Source organism: Dasypus novemcinctus, chromosome 2, assembly GCF_030445035.2.
Source record: "Dasypus novemcinctus isolate mDasNov1 chromosome 2, mDasNov1.1.hap2, whole genome shotgun sequence".
Lineage (NCBI taxonomy): Eukaryota > Metazoa > Chordata > Mammalia > Cingulata > Dasypodidae > Dasypus > Dasypus novemcinctus.
This window is the reverse complement of record NC_080674.1, coordinates 185,912,541-185,936,484: the sequence shown is the minus strand read 5'-3', so window position 1 is coordinate 185,936,484 and position 23,944 is coordinate 185,912,541. Positions and strand designations below refer to the sequence as shown.

The 23,944-nt window shown below is 43.1% G+C and overlaps 1 protein-coding gene across 1 annotated transcript in view; it reads right to left on the bottom strand.

The window, feature by feature from the left end:
- SFXN1 (sideroflexin 1) overlaps positions 1–22,032 on the bottom strand; it is a 48,793-nt gene extending 26,761 nt beyond the window's left edge. The window contains exons 1-2 of the mRNA XM_004449001.4: positions 21,897–22,032; positions 2,899–3,071 (exon numbers count right to left, since the gene is read on the bottom strand). Coding sequence (XP_004449058.2) covers positions 2,899–3,062 — 164 coding nt within the window. The 5' untranslated portion in view covers positions 3,063–3,071; positions 21,897–22,032. The remainder of the gene's footprint in view (positions 1–2,898; positions 3,072–21,896) is intronic.
- Positions 22,033–23,944: the final 1,912 nt, after the last annotated feature.

Genomic DNA, 23,944 nt, shown 5'->3' with positions numbered 1-23,944 from the left:
TTTTAGTGCATGTGAGATGTTATCTCCTTATGATTTTAATTTGCATTTCCCTAACCACTAATAATGTAGAACATCTTCTCATATGCTTACTTGTCATTCCTATATTTTCTTTGGTGAAGTGTCATATCTATTTATTAAAATCTTTTGTCTGTTTTTGAAAAATTAGGATCGTCTTATTATTGAATTGAAAGAGCTCTTTATATATTCTGGATGCTAGTCCATTAAGAGATACATCTTATAAATATTTTTTTGCAGTCTAAACTGCATTTTTGTTTTCTAAGTTGTGTCTTTTGAAAATGAGAGATTTTACTTTTGATGAAGTCTGATTTATCAATTTTTCCCTTCATTGTTCTTGCTTCTTATATACTAAGCAATCTTTAGCTAACCCTAAAAGCATAAAGATCTTCTCCTGTTTTCTTTCAGACATTTTATATTGTTAGCTTGTATATTTTGGACTAGAATCCATTTTGAGTTAACTTTTGTTTATGATGTGAAGTCAAGATCAAGATTATTAATTTTATACAAATATCCAATTTTTCCAAAAACAATTCATAAACTGAATTTCCTTTCCCCATTGAATTATCTTGGCACCTTTGTCTGAAATCATTTGTCTATCTAGGTTTGGGTCTCTTTCAGGATTGTCTGTTTTGTTCTGTTGATCTTTACCCTTGCACCCGTGTTATGTTGTCTTGATTAGAAGAGCTTAATAATGAGTCTTAAAATCAGGTATTATGAGTCCTTTTCAAAATTATTTTGGCTATTCTAGGTCCCTTATATTTCCCTAAGATTTTAGAGTTAACTTGTCAATTTCTACTAAAAATCCTGCTGTGATTTTGATGATTATATTGAGTCTATAGATTACACTGGGGAGAAATGACATCTTAAAAATACCGAATCTTCTAATCCATCAATATGGTATAACTGTCTACTTTTTTTTAAAGTCTTCTTTGATTTCTCTCAGTAATGTTTTGAGGTTTTTGTTAAATTCATTTTCAATTATTTAATATTTTTGATGTTCCTGTATATCATATTATTTTTAAAATTTCAATTTCCAATTGTTTGTTGCTAGTACATAAAAATACAATTGATTTCAGTGTGTTGATCTCTATCCTGTGACCTTGCTAAACTCACTTACTAGTCACAGTTTTTAAAAAATAGATTATTTCTGCAGAAATGATCATATTATCTGTGAATGAAGACAGTTTTACTTCTTCCCTTCCTATATGTATGTCTTTTATTTTTTATTATTTGCTTGTACTAGCTAGGACCTCCAGTACAATGCTTAACAAAAGTGATGAGAGCAGAAGTCCTTGATTTGTTCCTGAATTTAGGAGGAAAGTGTTCATTCTTTCACCATTAAGTTTGATGTTAATTGTAGGTTTTTTAAATAGATGTACTTTATCCCTTCTATTCCTAATTTACAGAGTTTTATCATGAATGGATGTTGGAGTTTGTCTTCTTTTTGTGCATCTTTTGAGATGATTAGATGGTTGCTCTATTTTAATCTGCAGATATGGTAAATTACATTGATTCTCAAATGTTAAATCAAACTTCCATTCTTATAATGAACTCCATTTGAATTCTATTTATTTTGGGTATTATCTTTTGTATATATGGATAGAACTAACTTATTAAATTTTTTAATGATTTATGTCTATTTTTAGGAGGAAAATTGGTCCATAGATTTTCTTAAAATTTGTCTGATTTAGCTATCAGCATATTGGAAGACTGATAAAATGAATAAGGAAATATCTCCCTCTATTATTTTCTGGAAAAATTTGTGGTAGAATAGGTAAAATTTGTGGTAGAATAGGTATTATTTCTTTCTTGAAGAAATTATTTCTTTTATCTGTGAAGCCATTTGGACCTCGAAATCTTTATGGAAAGATTCCGCCCCCATATTGTTATTTATTTTCTATTTGTTCTACTCTTCCTTGTTTCTTTTTTCTCCTTTTCCATCTTCTAAATTGCCTTGTTTTAGATTGAGTCAATTTTGCTAATTTATATACTCATATTTCACTAAGATTTTCAAAAATTTTAGCAGAAAGCTACCTAGAAGGATTAATTTTTATACTTCTTTTTCTCTTTTAGCTACCTCTCTTATTCTTCTTGTTATATATTATGAGTTTTATTTACTTATTTTTATATTGATTAGACTTGCCAGAGGCATATCTTTTTACTGGGTTTATAACAAAAACACAATTCTTAGGGTTGGTATGCAATTCTGTTTTCTAATTTATTCATTTTGGACTTTTAAAAATTAGTTCCTCCTGTTTTCCTTGCAAGGCAGCTTATGCACTGGGTAACATATGTCATACTCTTCAGGGTACAATCCTGGCTCCACCACTTACGAGTATCATGACTTTGAGCAACTTAGACTCTTCATGTCTTAGTTCTTTCATCTGGAAAGTGGAATAGCAACATATGTACCTCCTAGGTTTGTGGTGAGGATTAAATGCATTCAAGAAAGCAATGAGCTTAACATACATATCATTAGTCATAGCTAGCAACCGCCTTGTATTCAAACTGGAGTGCCATGCCATTATTGGGGCTTTGATGTGCTTTTACCCAGTTTTAAAGGCTTTGATTAAATAGGGGACTTTAATCCTTTCACATATATTGTTATGATTCAGCGATCGGGCCTTCTGCCATCTTTTTTTTTTTTTCTAGATACTTTTAAAGCTTCCACATTAGTTTTTTGGTTTTATTGTTACATTTTACATCGTTATATCTACTGTTACACCGATTAGATTATCTTTGCTTTTATGCCCTCCAGGGTTTTAGAAAATATATACTAAGGTTGTAAAATCACTAAGTAAAAGATTAAAGACAAGAGGCTAACACGATGATCTATTAATATATTAGTAAAAAAAAAAAAAATTTAACCGTGAACATTACCTGTAATCGTGTACTATTTTTCTTGCATTCTCTAGTTGTTCATTGGTTAACAGAATATTCCTGGGGTCAGTGACAGTGAAGAAATGATTGGCTCGGCCAACAAAAGTGCTCTGATCCCATCGAGGCTCCTTGATGTTCAGGTCTGGTGGCAATTCTGCAGACATCGTCCTGGACTACAAAGCGTCAAAAATACCAGGTCATTTAAGGGTTACAGACATTTTAAGTTTTTACTGTACCACTAAAAATCTTCAAGTAAAGATGAGATAGGACTCTTCCTTTCATCAAAAATGGTTTTGATACACCTGGCAGAAAGATTATCTAAATACAAAGCTAACTTTGTCCACACATTTCTATTGATCTTAACCAACTACCAATACTTTCTCACTTATCATTTCTTACTTTCTGGAATTCTAGAAATACTCTAAAAAAATAGAAACATAGAAACCTTGAAAATAACATCAACAAAAATGGGGTCTGAAGCCTGAAACCCCTTTTTTGAGTGTGGCTGCAGTCAGTCAAAAGTTCAAAACCCCCTGTCAGGCTACTACTGTATTTCTGGTTTACTAAATATTTTATTCCTACTGGTTAAGTGACTAATTGTGTAAAAAGGCTTGGATGCTAAAAATTATATGATTGAAAAAAGATTTAGATTCATTCAGTCTTGTTCTGGACACAAACCACTAATAAAAATGAAAAATTTTCTTTTTCAACCTACCAAGAACATAGTGGGAGAAACACATTCTGACAGCTCCATGAACCACACTCTTAGGAATTACACTGAGCATATAATTTCCATCATAAAATGTCTATTTTCTGGCTGAGAACCATTACTTTCCCCCCCCCCAAAGTAATTAATTTCTTTTTCTGAGTAATTCATGCTTATTTTAGAAATGCATTGTACTGTTATTAAACACATGCTAACTGTAGTATTCTGAATAATACAAGTTTATTATAGGAAATAAAGAATGAAGAAACAAAACCACCCATAATGTAGTCACTCTGAAATAACCATTGTTAATGTTTTGGTACATTTCCTTGCAGGAATTTTCTATATTTGTTATCATATAATTTCCTTCAAATAAAGCTGATAAAGTTTGATACCACACTCCGAGGTTTTTGTACTTAGTTTATGAGCATTTCTCATGGCACGAATAATTATTATGATTATACAATGATGTTCTTTAGTGGTTATATCATTCTTGGTTTTCCAACACTATAAAATAATGGTGCATCCTTGTGTATCAATTTTTTCCCTCACAGTTGGTTATTTCGTATACTCGATCTCCTTGCAGGTCAAAGAAGCAAACATTTTTAAGGTTTCAAATCCCTCCTTTCTTAAATCTCTTCTCCTTTCCTATTTTTCTAATGCCAGCTCCAATAGTAGCTTATTTTTTCAGGTCATTTTTCATCAAGTTATTTTTTTAAGTACTTCATGTGTTATTAAATATGTTAAGATTTCTGATGCAGATACTGCACAGGCTTGGAGTCTGTATTTCATCATCATCTCAAATAAATACCTGTCACAATGGATCAAAACTGTGCAGGTTAGGTCCACAGGACTGTGAGGAATCTAGGGTGTGTGAAACAACAGCTAGTCCACGTACAGAGTGAAAAAGTAAAAATCAGCCCTGCCATTCATAAATCAGGCTTGGGTAACAAAAGCCAGCTTACAAAGTTAATAACAAACAATATTTCTCCCAAGGATACAATGTTTCTTCTTTGCAATGAGCCAATAAACTTGACTTCACTGGATGGCAGGTTTGTCTTTCATGGTCACTGGTTGGTTGGGCTGTGTATAGTCAACCAAAGGGGTGCTGAAGCAAAATACCAGAAATTGGTTGGTTTTTATAAAGGGTATTTATTTGGGGTAGGGGCTTACACATACCAGGCCATAAAGCATAAGTTACTTCCCTCACCAAAGTCTATTTTCACATGTTGGAGCAAGATGGCTACCGACATCTGCGAGGGTTCAGGCTTCCTGGGTTCCTCCCTTCCAGGGTCTTGCTTCTCGCTGGGTTCAAAGTTCCTTTCTTCCCAGCGCTTGTTTCTTCCTGGGCTCAGGGTTTTCTCTCCTCTTGGGGCTTGCTTCTCTTTCCTCTGTGAGCTTATTTCCTGGGGATCCATCTTAAGGCTTCAGCATCAAACTCTTAACATCAAAAACCCTCAACTCTGTCCTTTGCCATGCCTTTTATCTGTGAGTCCCCATCCACCAAGGAGTGGGGACTCAGTGCCCTAATGACGTGGCCCAAGCAAAGTCCTAATCATAACTTAATCACACCCAGGTATAGACCAAATTACAAACATAAACCAATATCTATTTTTGGAATTCATAACCACATCAAACTGCTACATGTTGTGATAAGAGAAATGTCTAAATTTTAAGTTAGAACACATCAAAATTGTGCATGTTCCAAAAGAAGAAACCTCATATCTTACACAAAAATTAAGTAAAAGTGAATCAAAAACTAAATATGAAAGGAAGAACCATAAAGTTTCTAGAAGAAAATGTAGGAAAACTTCTTCAAGACCTGGTGGTAGGTAGTGGATTTTTAGAGGAGATAAGAGGATTGATGCTAAATATATGTAGAAGTTTTAATTAACTTTACTATAAAAGTGTGGAAATGTATAGAGTTGATGGTGATACATTATAGTAACAGCTGCTTTAAAAATGGGAATGTGGCTGGAAAGGGTAGTCTAGGGATGTAAATGTCAACTGAAAGAAGGCTGGAGAATAATCTAGGGACTGAGTAACCCAGTAAACCCAGAGGTGGATGAGAATTGACGGTACATATGCAAGAGAGTCCTTTGTGCACTAGAGCAGATGTACATCACTATTGCAGGGTGGTGGGAATGTATAGAAGGATGGGAAAAATACAACTGGAGTGACCTATAGACTGTGGTTAACAGCAATATTGTAATATTCATGCATTTATGCCAAAGATGTACTGTGCTGATAATGGGTAAGTATGGAAAAAGTGTGTCAAATGTACGCTATGGACCATGATTAGTGATAATATCTGATGATATTATCTCATAACCTGTAACAAATGTTCCATCACAGTGTGGTGTGTTGAAAGAGGGGTGTTATATGGGAATTCTGCATATGTGCATGATTGTTTTGTAAGTTCACAACTTCTGAAATGAAAATATATTTTAAAAATAATAATAGGGTGGGTTGGGGGGAAATACACCTAATAGAAGATATGGACTGTAGTTAGGAGTCAGGTTTTGATGATATTCCTTCATAATCTGTAACAAATGTCCCACAACAATGCAAGGTGTTGGTGCTGGGTTGATATATGGGACCCCTGTACGGCGTTCTACATGTTTGCTTTGTAAGTTCACAGCTTTTACTATATACTTACTGTATATGTATGTTCATATATGTGATATTATAATAATAATAATTATTATTATTGGGTGTGTTGGGGGAAAATACATCAAATATAAGACACTTTGGTTGGTAGTAATAATTTGAGGATGCTCTTTTGTCATTAGTTAAAAATGTTTCACAACTATGCAAGGTATTGGTGGTTGGGTGGGTATGAACGCCCTGTATGATGTTACGTATATTTATTTGCTTTGTAAGATCACAACTATTACTATACACGTATTTTTCATGTATGTTTACGTATGAGTGATACACTTCAATACATTTTTTAAAAATTAAAAAAAAATACGTGTTAAGCCTGTGGAAACAAGGGTATGTGAAAGAGCTGTGTCATCCTATAGAGAAAGGTTTAAAATTTAAATTTGAACACATCTGAGGCATTATTTATAAAACATACATAAAGCAAAAAAAAATCCTCAATTCACACACAGGGGAGCTGACGGTTTAGACTTGTCTGCAGAGACCCAGAGTGCTGCTTAGTTACCCTGGGGGCCTCTGGGGGTGGAGAGGGATTCCAACAGTGTCTTCTGAGCCCCTCAACTCAACGAGAACAGACAAGTCTGCTTTTATCTGCATTGCATGACAAGATGCACTTGGACAGAGGGATCTGCAGTTTAAAGGAATAAATAAGAGAAAGGAAAAAAAGCTTAAAACCACTATAGGAAGAGACAACCTCAAGACCTATGAGATGATTCGTAAAAGTCCAGAAGGTATCATAACTTTTCAAGTTTTTTACTCCACTTTGCTAAATTCAAGGCCATTCATTCGGTATGTCTCAAGGGACGCATGGTGAAGGGCCTGCTTTTGTTTTCCTAATTTTCCATCCCCGTCATGACTCAATACTTTTGTAAAATAGGATAAAAAATAATTTTAAGGAAAATGAAATGAAAAAAAGTTATTTACACAAGCAAATGTACCAACGTTTTAAGGTTTTTTATTTGTACATAATCATTTCAAACCAGGGATAACAGGATCATTTACTCTGAAACTCATGTCCAAAGAGGTCAGAAAAATGTTATAAGAGCATTTTTTAAAAAAACATTTTATTGTGGTCGACACATATATAACTCAAAATTTCCCACTTAAGCCGCATTCAAGTGTGCAGTTCAGTGGTATTCATTGCAAGCATGATATTGTGCTATCACCACCGTCCATCGCCAGTGCTCACAGCAGCATTAGTCACAATAGCCAAAAGGTGGAGGGAAATCAAGTGTCCACCAACAGATGAATGGATAAACAAATGTGGCGTAGCCATATAATGGAATATTACTCAGCCATAAAAAGGAAGTTCTGATACACTCGACAACATAGACAAACTTGAAGACATCAGGTTGAATGAAATAAGCCAGGTGCAAAAGGACAAATATTATATGATTTTATTTATATGAAATACCCCAAATAAGCAAATTCATAGACATAAAGTAGAGCACAGTTTACTAGGGGTCAGGGGGTGGAAGGAGGGTAATGGGGAGTTATTGCTTAATGGGCACAGAGTTTCTGTTTGGGTGCAGCTCCAACTTTGGATTATTAGATTCGACAAATATCAAATTACTCTGAAAAATTGTCAGAAAACTTCCCAAACACTTATTTTCAATTTCTGTTCTTCCTTCCTGGTGACACAGTGCACAAGCGGCACTTGCCCATGGATCACATTTTGAACTGACAAATTACATGCACAGTTGAAAATTCATTTCTGTCCTAAGTGTCTTCGAATGAGTGCCGCTCATAAACGCTGCTCTCGTCGGTATTCATTTACTGGGCATGCACTACATGACAGACACTCGGGTCACAAAAGGACACAAGGGGAGACTGACGATAAAGCAGACTATTCATTATATGAGAAGGACACAAATGCTTTGGGGGAGAAAACACAGAACGGGGTAAGAAGGAACGTGACTTTGAATTGCATTTTACAATAGGGTAATCAGATGAGGCGTCATTGAAAAAATAACATGGGAGCAAGACAGGCAGGAAGTGAGGACTCGAGAAGCACATTGCACTTGGGGGGAGGACAATCCAGGGAGAGGAAAGAGTCAGAGAACTTAAGGCTGGAAGAGCCTGGTGTCTTCAAAGAACAGCAAGACGTGCGCAGCCGGAGCGGAGTGAGGGAGAGGGGGGCGGGGGGGGGGTTAAGTCGGAGTTGGGTACAGAGGCTTGCAGGACCCCCATAAGACCTATGGCTTTTACTCTGAAGGAAACCGGAAGGGCGTGGAGGGTTCTGGCTGGAGGAATATCATTTAAAAGGATCTCTCTGGCTGCTGGGTGGAGAATGGTCTGTGCGGAGATAAGAAGCAGAGACACCACTTGTGGGACTTGGGCAATGAGGCAGGGTAGAGGTGACGGTGGCACAGGCCAGGGCGGTGGCCCTGAGGGCTGGGCAGGGCTGGAATTTGTTCAGGGAGTCAGCAGATTTCCTGACAGCGTCCATGTGGTGTGTGAGAGCAAGGACAGCGGGCAGCTGAGGGGTCTGGGTGGACAACTGGAGGAGGAGCTAGTCTTCGGGACACAGTGGGTGCGTCAAGTTTGAGGTGTGGAGAAGACATCAAGAAGGGAAGTCCGGGGGGCAGCAGAGCTCAGGGGACGGGGCTGGTGGGGAGATGGACAGCGGGGAAGGTCAGCCCGGAGAGTGTGTTTAAAGTCAGGAGATGGAAGGTGAGGACAGAGGAAGCGCCTGCAGACTGGGCTCAAGGGCGGAGCCCTGGAGGCTGCTGAAGGGTGGGAGACATGGACCAGGGCTGGAGACAGGAGGAGCTCAACTGGCCAAAAGGAAGAACGCCTTAGCGGCCGGTTACTCCCGTTTGCAGACAGGGAAGAAGGGAGCGGCCTTAGAGCTCCTTGGGAGCCAGTCTGGGCCCAGGACAAAGCAAAGATCTTGGCCAGACCTAAAAATCCTAAGCAAAGGTGGCAGCAAAAGAGAAACTGCACAGCACGCCCAAGGCCTCCTCCGCAGGGACGTTTTACTCCTGCAAAGCCACAGGCACGGATGGGGTCCCTGTCCCACGGAACGTTTCAAAACCACCTGGAGAGGTTTTTTGGTTTTTGGGGGGGGGATTGAGCCCAGGACCTCGTCCCTGGGAAGCAGTGGCAACCACTGCGCGACGTCCGCTCCCCCGGAGAGCTTTTTAAATAGATGCCATCTCCCTTTGCAGACTCTGACCCAGCATGTTGAGCACAAGCTAGGATTCTGCGGTGCCCTGGACGGGCCCCCCGCCTCTCTGCACACCAGGCTGATGGCCCAGGAGCCACTTCCTGCCTGGCCCATCCCTTCGCTCAGGTCTGAGCACCCTGCAACGTTCCCAGTAGAGGCCCGGTAGTACCCGCTTTAGTCCTCAAAAAATAAGTACTGAAGTACCAATGCCAAGGAATCGCTCTTCCCTCTCCAGGCTCATTCTCACTGCTGTTTTTCTCCTCTACGCTTGACATGAATAATGCCCCCTAGATTTAAGGTGTGGCTTTTATACGATTCTAGGCCTTCGTGATAAACCATCTTGGATTTATCAAAGGAAGGCAAAGAAGCGACACTGCGGGCGAGGTGTCGCAAGCGTGATCTCGTCGTAAAGTACAGCACCTTTATAAAAGGAATATTTTATCACCGTGGAAGAGCTGGATGGGAGCTTGGAAACAATCCAGTCGAACGTGCTCATCCTACAGACAAGGAAACTGAGGACCATGGGGAGAAATAACTCCCCAGGTTGTGTGACTGGTGCAAGCCCGGAAGGCCCCAAAGCAGCCTGGCCGCCAGGGCATCGGGCTACCAGGCGCACTCGTTCTACTCTCTTGTTAGCTATTTTTTTCCCCAATGTATGATATCAATTAATGTCTGCACAGAACTGGTATCTTTGGGGCCTCCCTCCTTTCCCCCTTTAAATAAAACTTGGCTACTCACGCTCTCAAGTTCTACACTACAAAAGAGCTCTGGTGACTGTGCAGCACTAGTGCACCAGAAGGAGGTTGTACCCAAGGATTTTCTTTAGTAACAAAGAAAAAGATAAAGGAGAGGGCTGGGGAATATAAGTTGCACATTTTTGGAATTTCTACTACACCTGAGGAACTGGACTAGAGGCTTGTCTAAGAGTGCAAGCTCCTACTATGTGCCAGTACGAGGCTCTACTATGTGCCAGTGTCAGAATAATCTCCGTTTCTCACAACAGGTATACTATGCGCATTTAACAGATGTGGAAAGTAAGATTCTGAGATGGCACTCACACCCACCCCTTACCTTCCTGGGAGGAAGCAGGGGAGCCTGACTCCAACTGCCTATCTCCAGACTCCTCCTGGTGTGACACCCCCAAATCCAACCCTGAAAGCTCATTTTGATCTGCCTTGTAGGCACTGGTAAACATTAGAACAATGCCACCTCCTCCCCTCCCAAAGATGCCCACACCCTAAATCCAGAAGCCTGTCAATGTGTTACCCTACCTGGCAATGAGGGTCTTTGCTGATGTGATTTAGAAATAGGGAGACTGCCCTAGGGATTAGCCGGGTGGGACCGACTTAACGACAAGGGTCCTTATAAGGGAAAGAGGGAAGCAGGACAGAATGAGACAAGGAGAGGTGCCAATGAAAGGTAAGGAACACAAGCCATCTCCAGAAGCTGGAAAGGGCCAGGAAATGGGTCTTCCCCCAGAGCCCCTGGGAGGAATGCCAGCTCATTTTAGACTTCTGATGTCCAGAACTGTAAGATAAAAAATTTGCACTGTTTTAAGCTACTGACTTCGTGGTACTACATTAGGGCAGGCATAGGAAATTAGCACAGCACTTCTCCCGCCCCGGGAAGGCTTTCAGGTAGCACTATATGGTTAAGAAACAGCCGGGCTTGGCTGTGTCCCTCCCACCCCCAGCATTTTGAAAACATAAAGGCTAATCGGGAACGCCATATTAACATTCTTACCAAGATGTCCAACCAGGTAACATTTTTAATGATTAACTTATGATTTCCATGTTTCAATTAAAGAAAACTTCTCTTCATGCATGTATTTCCACCCTCAAGGACACAAACAGTTTTCACTTTCTCCACTCTAAAAAAAAATTAAATTGTTTCTATAATCAAGTCACACTTTTAAAAAACATTTCCTACTCCTTATTTACAAAATAGTGGGGTGTGCAAATGGATAGAGTTGATGGTAACACATTATAGTGAGTAGCAGCTGGTTTATAAATGGGATTGTGACTTAAAAGGGTAGGCTAGGGATGTGAATGTCAATTAAAAGAAAGCTAGAGAATAATCTAGGGACTGAAAAACACAGCGAGCCCAGAGGTGGAGAATTGTGGTTAATAGTACAAATACAAGAATGTCCTGGGAAGCAGTTGTGGCTCAACTGATAGAGCATCCGCCTACCATATAGGAGGTCCAGGGTTCAAACCCAGCGTCTCCTGATGCATGAGCTGGCCCATGTGAAGTGCTGCCTCACCCAAGGAGTGTGCTGTGCCATGCAGGGGTGTACCCCACAGAGAGGTGCCCCGTGCGCAAGGAGAGCTGCCCTGTGCAATAAAAGCCCAGCCCGCCCAGGAGTGGCACTACACACACAGAGAGCTGATGCAGCAAGATGATGCAACAACAGAAAAAGCAACAAAATTTCCCGGTGCTGCATGACAAAAATGCAAGTGGCCACAGAAGAACACACAGCAAATGGATACAGAGAGCAGACAACGGGGGGAAGGGGAGAGAAATAAATAAGATTAAAAAAAGAATGTCTTTCTATGAACTAGAACAAATGCACATCACTATTGCAAGGAGGTAAGAATGTGGAGGAGTATGGGAAAAATACAATTAATCTATAACCTATGGACTATAGTTACCGGCAATACTGTAACAGTCTTGCATCAGTGCCACAGATGGACGGTGTTAAGAATCAGAGGCATGGAGAAAACATGCCAAATGTATACTCTAGACCATAGCTAGTGGTAATAGTCTGATGACGTTATCTCATACTTTGTAACAAATATTCCACAACAATGTAGTGTGATGGCGGAGGGGGTTGTATGGGAATTCCACACACTGTGCATGTTTTGTAAGTTCACAACTTCAATAAAAATATATTTTAAAAAATACATAGTGAGGCTGGGGCTGCACCTTGCCTACTGCTGCTGCGGTGGGCAGGTGAGACCTCCGCTGTGGGCGGGGCAGGAGGCTCACAAGTGAGTGCCAGGCGCGGCCAGGGGCTCCCCTTGGCGGCATCTTGGACCGGTTCTATTTGTGCAGGGAGCTGACCAGGCCCGAGCCCCAACCTCCCTGCCAAGTTCAGGGCGAAAGAGGCTCCTGGGTGCGTCCTCTGCCTGGGCGTCTCCCAGGAAGTGCCCTACTTCCTCCCGCTGCAGCGCGGCCGGGCCCCGCAGACGCGCCCTCCGTGCACACGTGCCACGCGCTGGCCTACCTGGCTGTGCACTGGGCTGCCCCGGCCACCGCGGTGGGGAGGACGAGGGTCCAGTTTTTGGTGGTTGACTGATACTACCTGCACTAAGAAGCAAAGTTACTTTAAGGCTTTATCATCATTTGAAGACATTCCCACTTAGAGTGAACTGAGGATATCAGCCATCCGATATCATGAATAAGTATAGCATTATACTATACTTAAATGAGTCACTCCCAAAGGAATTATTTTATATATTATATATGTTGATACATAAACTGACCCCTAAAAGGGGACAGAAATAATCTCTTAGATGGAAAAAAACCCTGCTAAAATTCACCTCTTAGCTAAGAATTTTTGGTAAATATAAGCAGCATGGAGCCTCATCAAAAGAAATTTCTCAGAGTCTTTCTATTCACTCATTCATTAACAAAATTAATTTATGCATTCATTGTCTACTCTCATGGATCCAGCACTGGCTTGGTCCTGGGTTTGGAAAGACCCAATACACAGCAAACAGTAGGTTGAAAAATAAAATACCTTCTATGAATACAGTCCAAATTTCCTCAAACACACTTGAAGACACCCTTCACATACACAGCATATTATATATGGATAGCATCCAACTTTGCTGATACCTTAAATTGGATTATTAGATTACTAATAATCTTATTATAGACTGTGCTATGGGTGACACTTCGGTGGTCAAATCTGTATACATTTTTCTGTATACACTATCATCATCTTATTATAGACTGTATATGGATGACAATCTGGTGTTCAAATCTATCTACACTTTTTTTTTTTTAAGATTTATTTTATTTATCTCTCTCCCCTTCCCCCCCACCCCACCCCACCCCAGTTGTCTGTTCTTTGTGTCTATTTGCTGCGTGTTCTTCTTTGTCTGCTTCTGTTGTTGTCACAGCACGGGAATCTGTGTCTCTTTTTGTTGCGTCATCTTGTGTCAGCTCTCCGTGTGTGCGGCGCCATCCCTGGGCAGGCTGCACTTTCTTTCACGCTGGGCGGCTCTCCTTACAGGGCGCACTCCTTGTGCGTGGGGCTCCCCTACGTGGGGGACACCCCTGTGTGGCAGGGCACTCCTTGCGCACATCAGCACTGCGCATGGGCCAGCTCCACACAGGTCAAGGAGGCCCGGGGTTTGAACCGCGGACCTCCCATGTGGTAGACGGACGCCCTAACCACTGGGCCAAGTCTGCTTCCTTCTATCTACACTTTTCAAAAATGCCCAACATCACAATGGAGTAAACCTGCTTTGACATCTGTAATAATGCAAATAATTTGTATTTTTTGTCTTTATTTGTTTTTTTAATGTTACATTAAAAAAATATGAGGTCCCCATATAGAATTTGTATTTTAAAGCCAAAATGAGTGGCAGGATGCATTATTTATTACTCTCAGCCTACTAGAAATAAGCAACACCATCTTCTCCCCCCGAGTCATTATTAAAGCCCTGAAGAATATGAGCCCAAATTGTCACTGTATATGATAAATGACAAAGTGCTTTTTACATAAAATCCCCCTGAACAATCCTGTGCGGTAGGTGGGAAGGCACGCGACCTTCGTTTTCGGTGAGGCCACAGAGTCGGCTGCAGCTTTGCAAGGGGACCCCCATGCCCTGTCCCCCGGCCTGAGAGCACCACCCACCATTGTTAAACAATGGTAGAGAGCATTTATCAAGCCAGTTTTCCACGCAGTTTGGGGAGAGGGAAGGGAGGATGATCAGAAATATCAGAATTAATATTGAAGAAAAAGAATTTTTCTCCAAGGTAACCTGTATCTCAAATTTTTAGCACCAGGCCAAGAAAATGGGGGGTGGGGTACCTTCCCATATTCAGGGAACAGAGGTTAGTGGGGAATATGCTTTAGCAGGGAGTTAGGAACAGACCTTGAACCCTGAGGCCCAAAGATTAACAATGGCAACTAGGTTATTACAATGGACATTTGGTGTTGGTTACAATTGTTGCAATTGAAAGAGGTAAGAAAGGGTAGTTTGTTTCATTTAGGGCAACAACTGGACGCTGTCACTGGTGTCCTCTGTCCAGGGGAGCTTTAGGTGACTGACAGTCCATCACATCCGAGATAGTGGGCTTCACACATAGTATTAACAAGCTAAATGTTCCTTCACAGCCTTCCAAGATAGTCTACCCTTCTGAGAGTCACCCAGAGAAACTGAGAGCCATGCCCAAAGTGGCACAGCCTGGACAAAGTGTTTGCCTCTGACTTTTATCACACTTCTCACCCTTTGGAGACCTGAGGGGATCTGTCTTGGAATAACAATCACACTAACTCAAGGAGCCTAAAAAATGAGTTGACTAATTTCTGGTCCTCTGCCTAATTTTTCACAACATCGCTTTCCTGTGGGTGAGGCGACCCAGGTGATGGAATTCCAGAACAGAAAACCGAATCCTGCGCAAAGAATTAGACCCTTTCAAAGGGTCTTTCCATGCAGCAGTGGTTTCCTGTTGGATGTTTTCCCCTATTGCTGGATAGTTCTGTGTGAAGTGGGACCTGTCTAGAATCAGGAAGAGCTCACCCTTCTATCGACTTTTAAAAGGCCATGATAACCCACTGAACAGATTGGGGGAGAGTGTAAACTATAACATAAACTATAATCCACGTGGTGCAGCAGTGCTCCAAAATATACTCATCAAATGCAGTGAATGTGCCACAATGATGAAAGAGGTTGTTGATGTGGGAGGAGTGGGGGGTGTGGGAGTAGCATATATGGGAATCTCTGGTATTTTGTGAGATCTAAGCATCTTTAAAAAAAAAAGTCCATGGGACAATACTCTCATTCTTCACATTACAGGCCTCAAGATCAACTTTGGGCTTGGGTTTCTTAAGCAATACCTTAGGGTCGTGGAGCGTAAATACATTTTAAAAATTCTGTTAGTTTTTTCCTTGTTAGATGGTAGCATCAGTCTATAAAAATGATTTTAAAAACACTACCAGGGAAGCGGACTTGGCCCAATGGATAGGGGATCCACCTACCACATGGGAGGCCCAAGGTTCAAACCCCGGGCCTCCTTGACCTGTGTGTAGCTGGCCCATGCACGGTGCTGATGCGTGTAAGGAGTGCCGTGCCATGCAGGGGTGTCCCCACGTGGGGGAGCCCCACGTGCAAGGAGTGCGCCTGTAAGGAGAGCCGTCCAGTGCGAAAGAAAGTGCAGCCTGCCCAGGAGTGGCGCTGCACACACGAGAGCTGACACAACAAGATGACGCAACAAAAAGAGACACAGATTCCAAGTGCCGCTGATAAGGATAGAAGTGGTCACAGAAGAACACACAGTGAATGGACAGAGAGAGCAGACAATTGGGGGGGTGGGCGGGGAAGAGGAGAGAAATAAATAAAAAATAAATATTTCAAACAAAAACAAAAACGAAAACAAAACACTACCAAACTAATTTTTTGGATATATCCGGTTGAATATTTTAACATAACCAAATGAAAGATATTTACATTTGTGGAAAAGCAATTGCAGTTTTGCATTGTTGAAATTTGCCATTTGATATTGGCATGCATTCTTTTTTTTTTTTAACATGGCATGATTTCTTTCTTTTTTTAAAATTTTCTCTCCCCTTCCCCCCCCCCCCCCAGTTGTCTGTTCTCTGTGTTTATTTGCTGCGTGTTCTTCTTTGGCTGCTTCTGTTGTTGTCAGTGGCACGGAAATCTGTGTTTCTTTTTGTTGCGTCATCTTGTTGTGTCAGCTCTCCGTGTGTGGCACCATTCCTGGGCAGGCTGAAGTTTCTTTTGCGCTGGGCGGCTCTCCTTATGGGGCGTACTCCTTGTGCGTGGGGCTCCCCTACGTGGGGGACACCCCTGTGTGGCACGGCACTCCTTGCGCGCATCAGCACTGCGCATGGGCCAGCTCCACACGGGTCAAGGAGGCCCGGGGTTTGAACTGCGGACCTCCCATGTGAGAGACGGACGCCCTAACCACTGGGCCAAGTCTGCTTCCCGGCATACATTCTTAAATGTGGTTATGTTATGTATCATTTTAAAGTGCATTTCTCACTTTGTTTTTTGTTTTGCTAATGACTTATTACTTGCTGTTTATATTTATTTTAGACTATGGAAATGATGTTAGACAAAAAGCAAATTTGAGCAATTTTCTTATTTGAATTCAAAATGGGTCATAAAGCAGTGGAGACAACTCACAACATCAACAATGAATTTGGCTCAGGAACTGCTAATGAGCGTACAGTGCAGTAGTGGTTCAAGAAGTTTTGCAAAGATGGGAGCCTCGACGATGAGAAGCATAGTGGCTGGCCATCAGAAATTGACAATGACCTATTGAGAGCAATCATCAAAGCTGATCCTCTTAAACTACACAGGAAGTTGCTGAAGAAATCAACGTTGACCCTTCTACGTTTTTTTTGGCATTTGAAGCAAACTGGAAAGGTAAAAAAGCTTGATAAGCGGGTGCCTCGTGAGCTGACCAAAAATCCAAAATTTGTTTTGAAATGTCATCTTCCCTTATTCTACACAATAACAATGAACCATTTCTCGATTGGATTATGACGTGCCGTGAAAAGTGGATATTATATATGCCAACCGGTGACAATCAATTCAGTGGTTGGATTGAGAAGAAGCTCCCAGCACTTCCCAAAGCCAAACTTGCACCAAAAAAAGGTCATGTCCCAGTTAGGTGGTCTGCTGCCAGTGTGATCCACTACAGCTTTCTGAATCCTGGTGAAACCATTACATTTGAGAAGTATGCAAAGCAAATTGATGTGACGCATGGAAAACTGCAACGCCTGCAGCCGGCACTGGTCAACAGAAAGGGTCCAGTTTTTTTCCATGATAATGCCCGACTGCACATCACACAACCAGCGCTTCAAAATCTGAACAATTTGGGCTACGAAGTTTTGCTTCATTCTCCTTATTCACCTGACCTCTCACCAACCGACTACCACCTCTTCAAGCATCTTGACAACTGTTTGCAAGGAAAACGCTTCCACAACCAGCAGGATGCAGAAAATGCTTTCCAAGAGTTCATCGAATCCTGAGCACGGATTTTTATGCTACAGGAATCAATAAACTTATTTCTTGTTGGCAAAAATGTGTTGATTGTAGTGGTACCTATTTTGATTAATAAAGATGTGTTTGAGCCTAGTTATAATGATTTAAAATACATGGTCTGAAACCTCAATTCCTTTTGCACCAACCTAATATATAACAAAATGTAAAACTATTTTACTAATTAACAGTAGTCAAATTGAAAAAAAAAACACTTAAGTTGTGTACCAATAAGGAAGTTTGATACATATTCCAGTGATTTTTCACTTTTTTCCCTTTAGTTGTATATTTTTCCTGTTGTATTTTTATACACCCAATTTATTTTGTAAGCAATCTTTTCTGATATAATATCCAAAAGAATTTGAGATTATAGGTATCTCAAAGTACAGAGAAATTACTTAGAGTTTCCTATAAACAAAACTCTGATAAAGGAAGACCTAACATATTTAAGGACTTCAACATATTAGAATTCTTTTTCTCCAGATGTTTAAACTATGTTTTCTCATCTAAGCCAATATATGACATTTGGGTTAAAAAACAAATCTATTTATGAAACAATTTATATTTATAAATATATATAAGTATATATATTTATATAAATATAAATATCTATTTATATAATCATATTTATAAATATATAACATATTTATAAAACAACATTCAATGTCTTTTTCAGAGATAAAGTGGTCCAAATGGGAGCAAAAAAAATGACTTCTTTATGAAAGACTAGATAAACACAAAAATGAAGAATAATCAAAGATGCTAAGGATTAATTCCACAAATCATTCTCTTTCCCATCCTTTTAACCTACAAGTGTGCACTATAGGTGTGTGTATGTGTGAATTAGAGTACTTACAATCAAGACTGTGAACTCCTTTGACTAGAAATATGTGATTCAATAAAATGTCCTGGGATAAAAAGATGAGAAGTAGTGTAGGTGAATAGCGGACATTTTCCCATCAAGTTATCCAGATCAACTTACTGAAGAGGTAGATTTAAAAGTCTCAGTGGGCTCAGATATTGCCTTGGGTCTTAAAGTGATGTTTTATTTCATTATTTATTAAGATCATAATTAAGCATATTAGAATGCTAGCTATCTCTGGATTAGCATCTTAAGGCTAAACACTGGAAGAAAATCAGTGTGTTATAATAAACACACACAAAATATTATACTTTGTGGTTCTACTATTTGTTTGTTCCACTACTTTTGTAATTGGGGCAAGACAAGAGGTCTAGTTTAATGTACCTTGTATTAACCGATTCAAAGATTTTTAGGTGCCAGGGAACGAACCTGGGACCTTATACATGAGAAGCAGGCACTCAACCACTGAGCTCCATCTGCTCCCCAATGAGAGTTGGTCTTTTCATTTGTTTGTTTGTTTTGTTTTTCAGGAAGTACCAGGGATGGAACCCAGGACCCTGTACATGGGAAGCAGGCGCTCAACCCCTTGAGCTACATCCACACCCCAGGGATTTTTATCAATTCTTCTGCCAAACACAACACTGATTTCCATCACAGTTATTTTTTAAGAAAATAAATAGTAAGTCCATTGAAACACAAAACAAAACAGTTGTGTCCTTGAGCCATGAAACATTACCCTGTAACACACTGAGTGAAAAACCTAAAACATCACTGGAAAGATGTTCACCCTTGTTGGCCTTCAGCAATGAATGGATACAGTTTCCCTGGGACTTCTCCAAAAATGCTTTGCAGCACCTACCCCACGGCTGGTACACAGTCTCAGAGCTGGAGTCACTCCTATAGCAGGGATCTGCAGTAATGAGTTGTTTTTGTGGACCATTGCTCCCAGGGAGTTCAATTTTAGCTTTGCGGTTTTTAACTTGATTACCTTTTCCTTCAAATCTCTCAGAGTGCTCTCATCCCTACACAGCATGTAATAACACGTGGCAAAGTCTTCTGTGGTGACCTGCTGGGCAGTGTGACTCAGAGGGATACCATGGCGCAATCTGCCTCGATAACCAGGAGGGTTTCCCATCCCAAAGGTGGATGTGGCAGCACCGTCTATCCACGAATTATCTGAAATATTTTGATCAGTTACAAGTTCTCTGAAAACCGCTTCTGCGATGGGTGACCGACAAGTGTTACCCAGACGGACACACAGCACCGACTTGGTCGCCTGCTCTGCCATCCTCTCAGGCAGGAGAGGCACAGAGTCCATTTTTCACTTCTTGGACAAGTCTTTTTTTTTTCTTAATGACTTGCTGCGGCTGATATTTTACCTTTGGCCTCAAGTGAAAGGCTGGTCTCACCCATGCTTATACTTCAACTAAATGCCACTCACTGCTGCTTGCCGAGTAGGGGGTACATGCCATGTTTCATTCTAAGGCATCAGAGGGCAAAGAAGTCGGGTGGTGGGTCTGCTCGAATGGTCACCTCTGCCTCCACCACCCCAACCCCGCCCTGGCTTGTCCTCTCGGCTTTCTGTGCAGGGAACGGCGAGGGGCAAGAGGTTTTCCCTCCCGGATGACAAAGATGGCAGCTATCTACAGTTCTCCACCCATCGTCATGGAATTCCATAAAACGATCACAGGCCATTGAGGGTGTTCTGAACATTTTACTGACCCTGCATCATAGCCACCATTTGCTATACGTTTCCTCCATCACAACCACAGATAGCATCACCTTCCTGAAGGCCTGTACACCCTGTAAGCCTTGAATAATCCTTGAATATACATGCAGAGCAATTTTACATCACAGCTGGATGGGAACTGGTAGCTTCATATCTCCAGACACCTTTATTTTGAGACACTGTAGTTCTGAGAGAGGAAAAGAACCTGTTCAAGGCGCTGGAATGTCTGGGAGAGCCTCCACTTATCCCTCCCCGCCCCAAACAGTTCCTCTCATGTATCATACATATCAAGTGTGCATCCAGCACCCTAAGAATTGCAAGGCCTCCTTAATCACCTGCATACCCCACCTTGCACCTGCTATTACAAAGCTTGGAACACAGAAGCAGCTCAGTAACCTGGGGATGGACAAAGAAAGATAAAATCCATGGGCACCCGAGTCAAAGCGTAGAAGACAAGGCAGAAGAGGGATTAGGAATGTGAGCAAATACAGAATAAAATGCCCTGGGGCTTCAGAAGCTGGGCTGCCCTTGGAGTGGCCAAGTGCCTGGGCCCTGGAGTCAGGGAGGGCTGGGCTTTTTCATTCAGGCCCTCAACAAATATTCCCTGGGAGCCTACTTTGTGCAGGCCATCGTTAGGTGTGTGTGTGGGGGACAGACAGTGAACAAGACAAACATTAAGTCTTGTTCATATGGAGAGAATTAAAGAAGCAAGCAAACACAGTTAATTTCCACTGGTGACAAAGGCCATTAAAGAAAAAAATAACTAGGGATAATGTAACAAAGGATGTGTGCAGGAGGGGAGGCAATTTTAGACAGCATAGGCAATGGAGGGCATCTTTGAGGAGGGAGCCCTTAAGCAGAGACTCAAATGACCTTGCTTTGTGGTCAGCTGTGTGACCTTGGGCAGGTTACTCAAACTCTCTGAGGCCCAGTTTCCTCATCGGGATTATGGGGACATTCTTGGCAGGGCTGGAAGAATGTAAAAGTGAATGGACAAATCGCCTGGGACATACACCGTCGATATTGTGGTTATCATCATTCAGGGAGGGTTTGAGACTTGAGACACTGGGAAAGGCAGGGAGGAAGGCGTGTTTGGACACGGGCCGGGAGCGACTACCCTGTGCCAAGAATCGACCTGACGGCACCCCTCGCGCCTCCTCGGCAGCGCGGCCCAGGGCAGGCGCCGGGGTCCCCTCGGGGCGCGCGGTCCCCCGCGGCCCGCGCGCTGCGCCGTGGCCCGTCCCGCGGCGGCCATCTTGGGCCGCCTCCCCGCGGCGGGTTTCGTCACGCCGCTGCCGGGCACAGCCCGGGGGGCGCGCGGGGCACGGGGAGGGGCCGGGCCCCTTGCCTCGGGCGCGAGGCCGGCGCCGCCGCGGGGGCCGAGCGCGCGCGCGCGGGGCTCAGGGTGCCGGGGGTGGGAGCCGTCAGGCAGGGGCAGGGCCGGGGTCTGCCGGGCGCAGGGGTCCCCCACGGGGTCCCCAAGGCGCAGGGACCCCGTGCCGGGCGCGGCTCCGCGCGGGGGCGTCTCCGAGCCCGGGGTGTCCCCGCAGGCGGCCCGCGCGCCCCGGCGAGGCTCCCCGCGCGCCTCCCATCCACGCAGGCCGGGGCCCCCTCCCGCGACTCACCGCTCCCGGGGCCGCCGCGCGCGCCGCTCCCAGGTCCCGCTCCGCGCCGCTCCGCCACCACCGGAAGAGCCGCGCCCGCCACGCCGGCCCCGCGCGCCGCCGCCGCCCCGGCGCGCGTCCTCGGAGCGCGTCTCCGGGCGCACGGGCGCGCGCCCCGGCCCGGGATGCCACCTCGTGCGGTGGGAGCGCGCCCCGCGCTGGGCGCCGCGGGCAGGGGCCGCCGCCCTCCCGTCTCGCCGCGGGCCCGGGCGCCGCCCCTTCTGGGCGCGCCCCATCCTCGCCGGGGAGCGGAACCTGCTCAGGCTAAAGCTGTCGTTGTCCATTTTGGTTTCCCAAATTGAACTACGTATTTCTTTGTTCTCAGGGTCTTGCACAGAGTGTGCATGCATCATTCATTCACTCATTAATTCCTTTAAACCAACACTTCCCAAAGTGTGGCCCCACAGATGGTACGAGGTGATTTTCAGGTGGCACAAGTGGCATGACCTGACTTAGGTCTTTAAAAGAAATCACTCGAGCAGAGTCAGAGAGACAGATAAAGCAGATACAACCCCCAGATATTGGTTCCTTTGAGGGCTAAAGAGACCCATGGGAGTTATGGTCATGGCCGATGGGGTTAACTACCAGGTCAGATGGCCCCTCTTTGGAAATGGTGTTTATGTGTGACGAATCTGGACTCAGATGGGATCTCTCTTCATAAGACTTTCATGCTAATGTGCTGGAGGTGCAGTTAGTGTTGGGGTTTAAGATATATTTAGGGGATTTGAATCTCTGGACTGACAATGTGATAGCCAGGTCCTGAGCCTCAACAGACTCCAGCACCTACAATCTGACTTATTGGGCTCACCACACTCAGCTAAGATGGAGTTGAAGAAGGACAACCACCACACCATGGAGCCTAGAGTGATTACAACTGAAAGTGGGAGGATTGCATCCAGCATCCAGGTGGAATCTGAGCCTCCTCTTGACATAGAGGTGCAATGGACACAACCAATCCAATGTCCACATAGAAAAGGTGGCATTGGATTGAGAAAAGTGGACATGGTGGACGATGGGTATGGGGAAAGGCAGGAAGAGATGAGAGGTGGAGGCGTCTTTGGGACATGGAGCTGCCCTGGATGGTGCTTCAGGGGCAATCACCGGACATTGTAAATCCTCACAGGGCCCACTGGATGGAATGGGGGAGAGTGTGGGCCATGGTGTGGACCGTTGACCATGGGGTGCGGGGGTGCCCAGAGATGTACTTGTCAAATGCAATGGCTGTGTCATGATGATGGGAGGGAGTGTTGCTGGGGTGGAGAGAGGTGGGGTGGGGGTGGTAGGGTTCAACGGGACCTCACATACATATATTTTTAATGTAATATTATTACAAAGTCAATAAAGTAAAATAAAATAATAAAAAAATAAAATAAAATAAAAAAAATAAAAGAATCACTCGGGCTGCTGTATGGGGAATAGACCCGAGGCCTGGCACTGCGGAGGCAGGAGGACGGTGGGGAGGCTGCCGGGGCACGCCCGGGGGAGCTGATGGGGTTAGACCGGGTTGGAGGTGGTGGAGCAGGATTGGGTTCTGGGCATACTCTGGAGGCAGATGAAATCTAGTAAATGATAAAATACGTCATGTTCATGATAGGAAGATGCCATTTTAAAAGCTGTTGTCTTCCCAAATTAACCTCTAATATAATGCAATTCCAAACACAGTTGTGACACTAGTGTGTATGAGCGTGTGCAGGGAGAGCTTGACAAGCTGACTGTAAGATGCACGTGGAGAAATAAAAAGCCAGAAATAGCCAGGATGAGTCTGAACAAAGAGCAGGTGGAGTGACTCAGCTTACAGACATGAAACTTGCAAGCTGATACTAAATAAGATACCATCTTTTGCAGGAAAAACAAATAGTTTGATGAATCCAAAGACAGACACTGGATGTGGGCCTTGGTACCTACAGAAACCCGTTATGCGCTGGCCTCTCAGATCAAGGGAGAACGTTAGATATTCTTTAAAGGATGCGGGGACAATCGGATCCTTACCTTATGCCATACAAAAAACT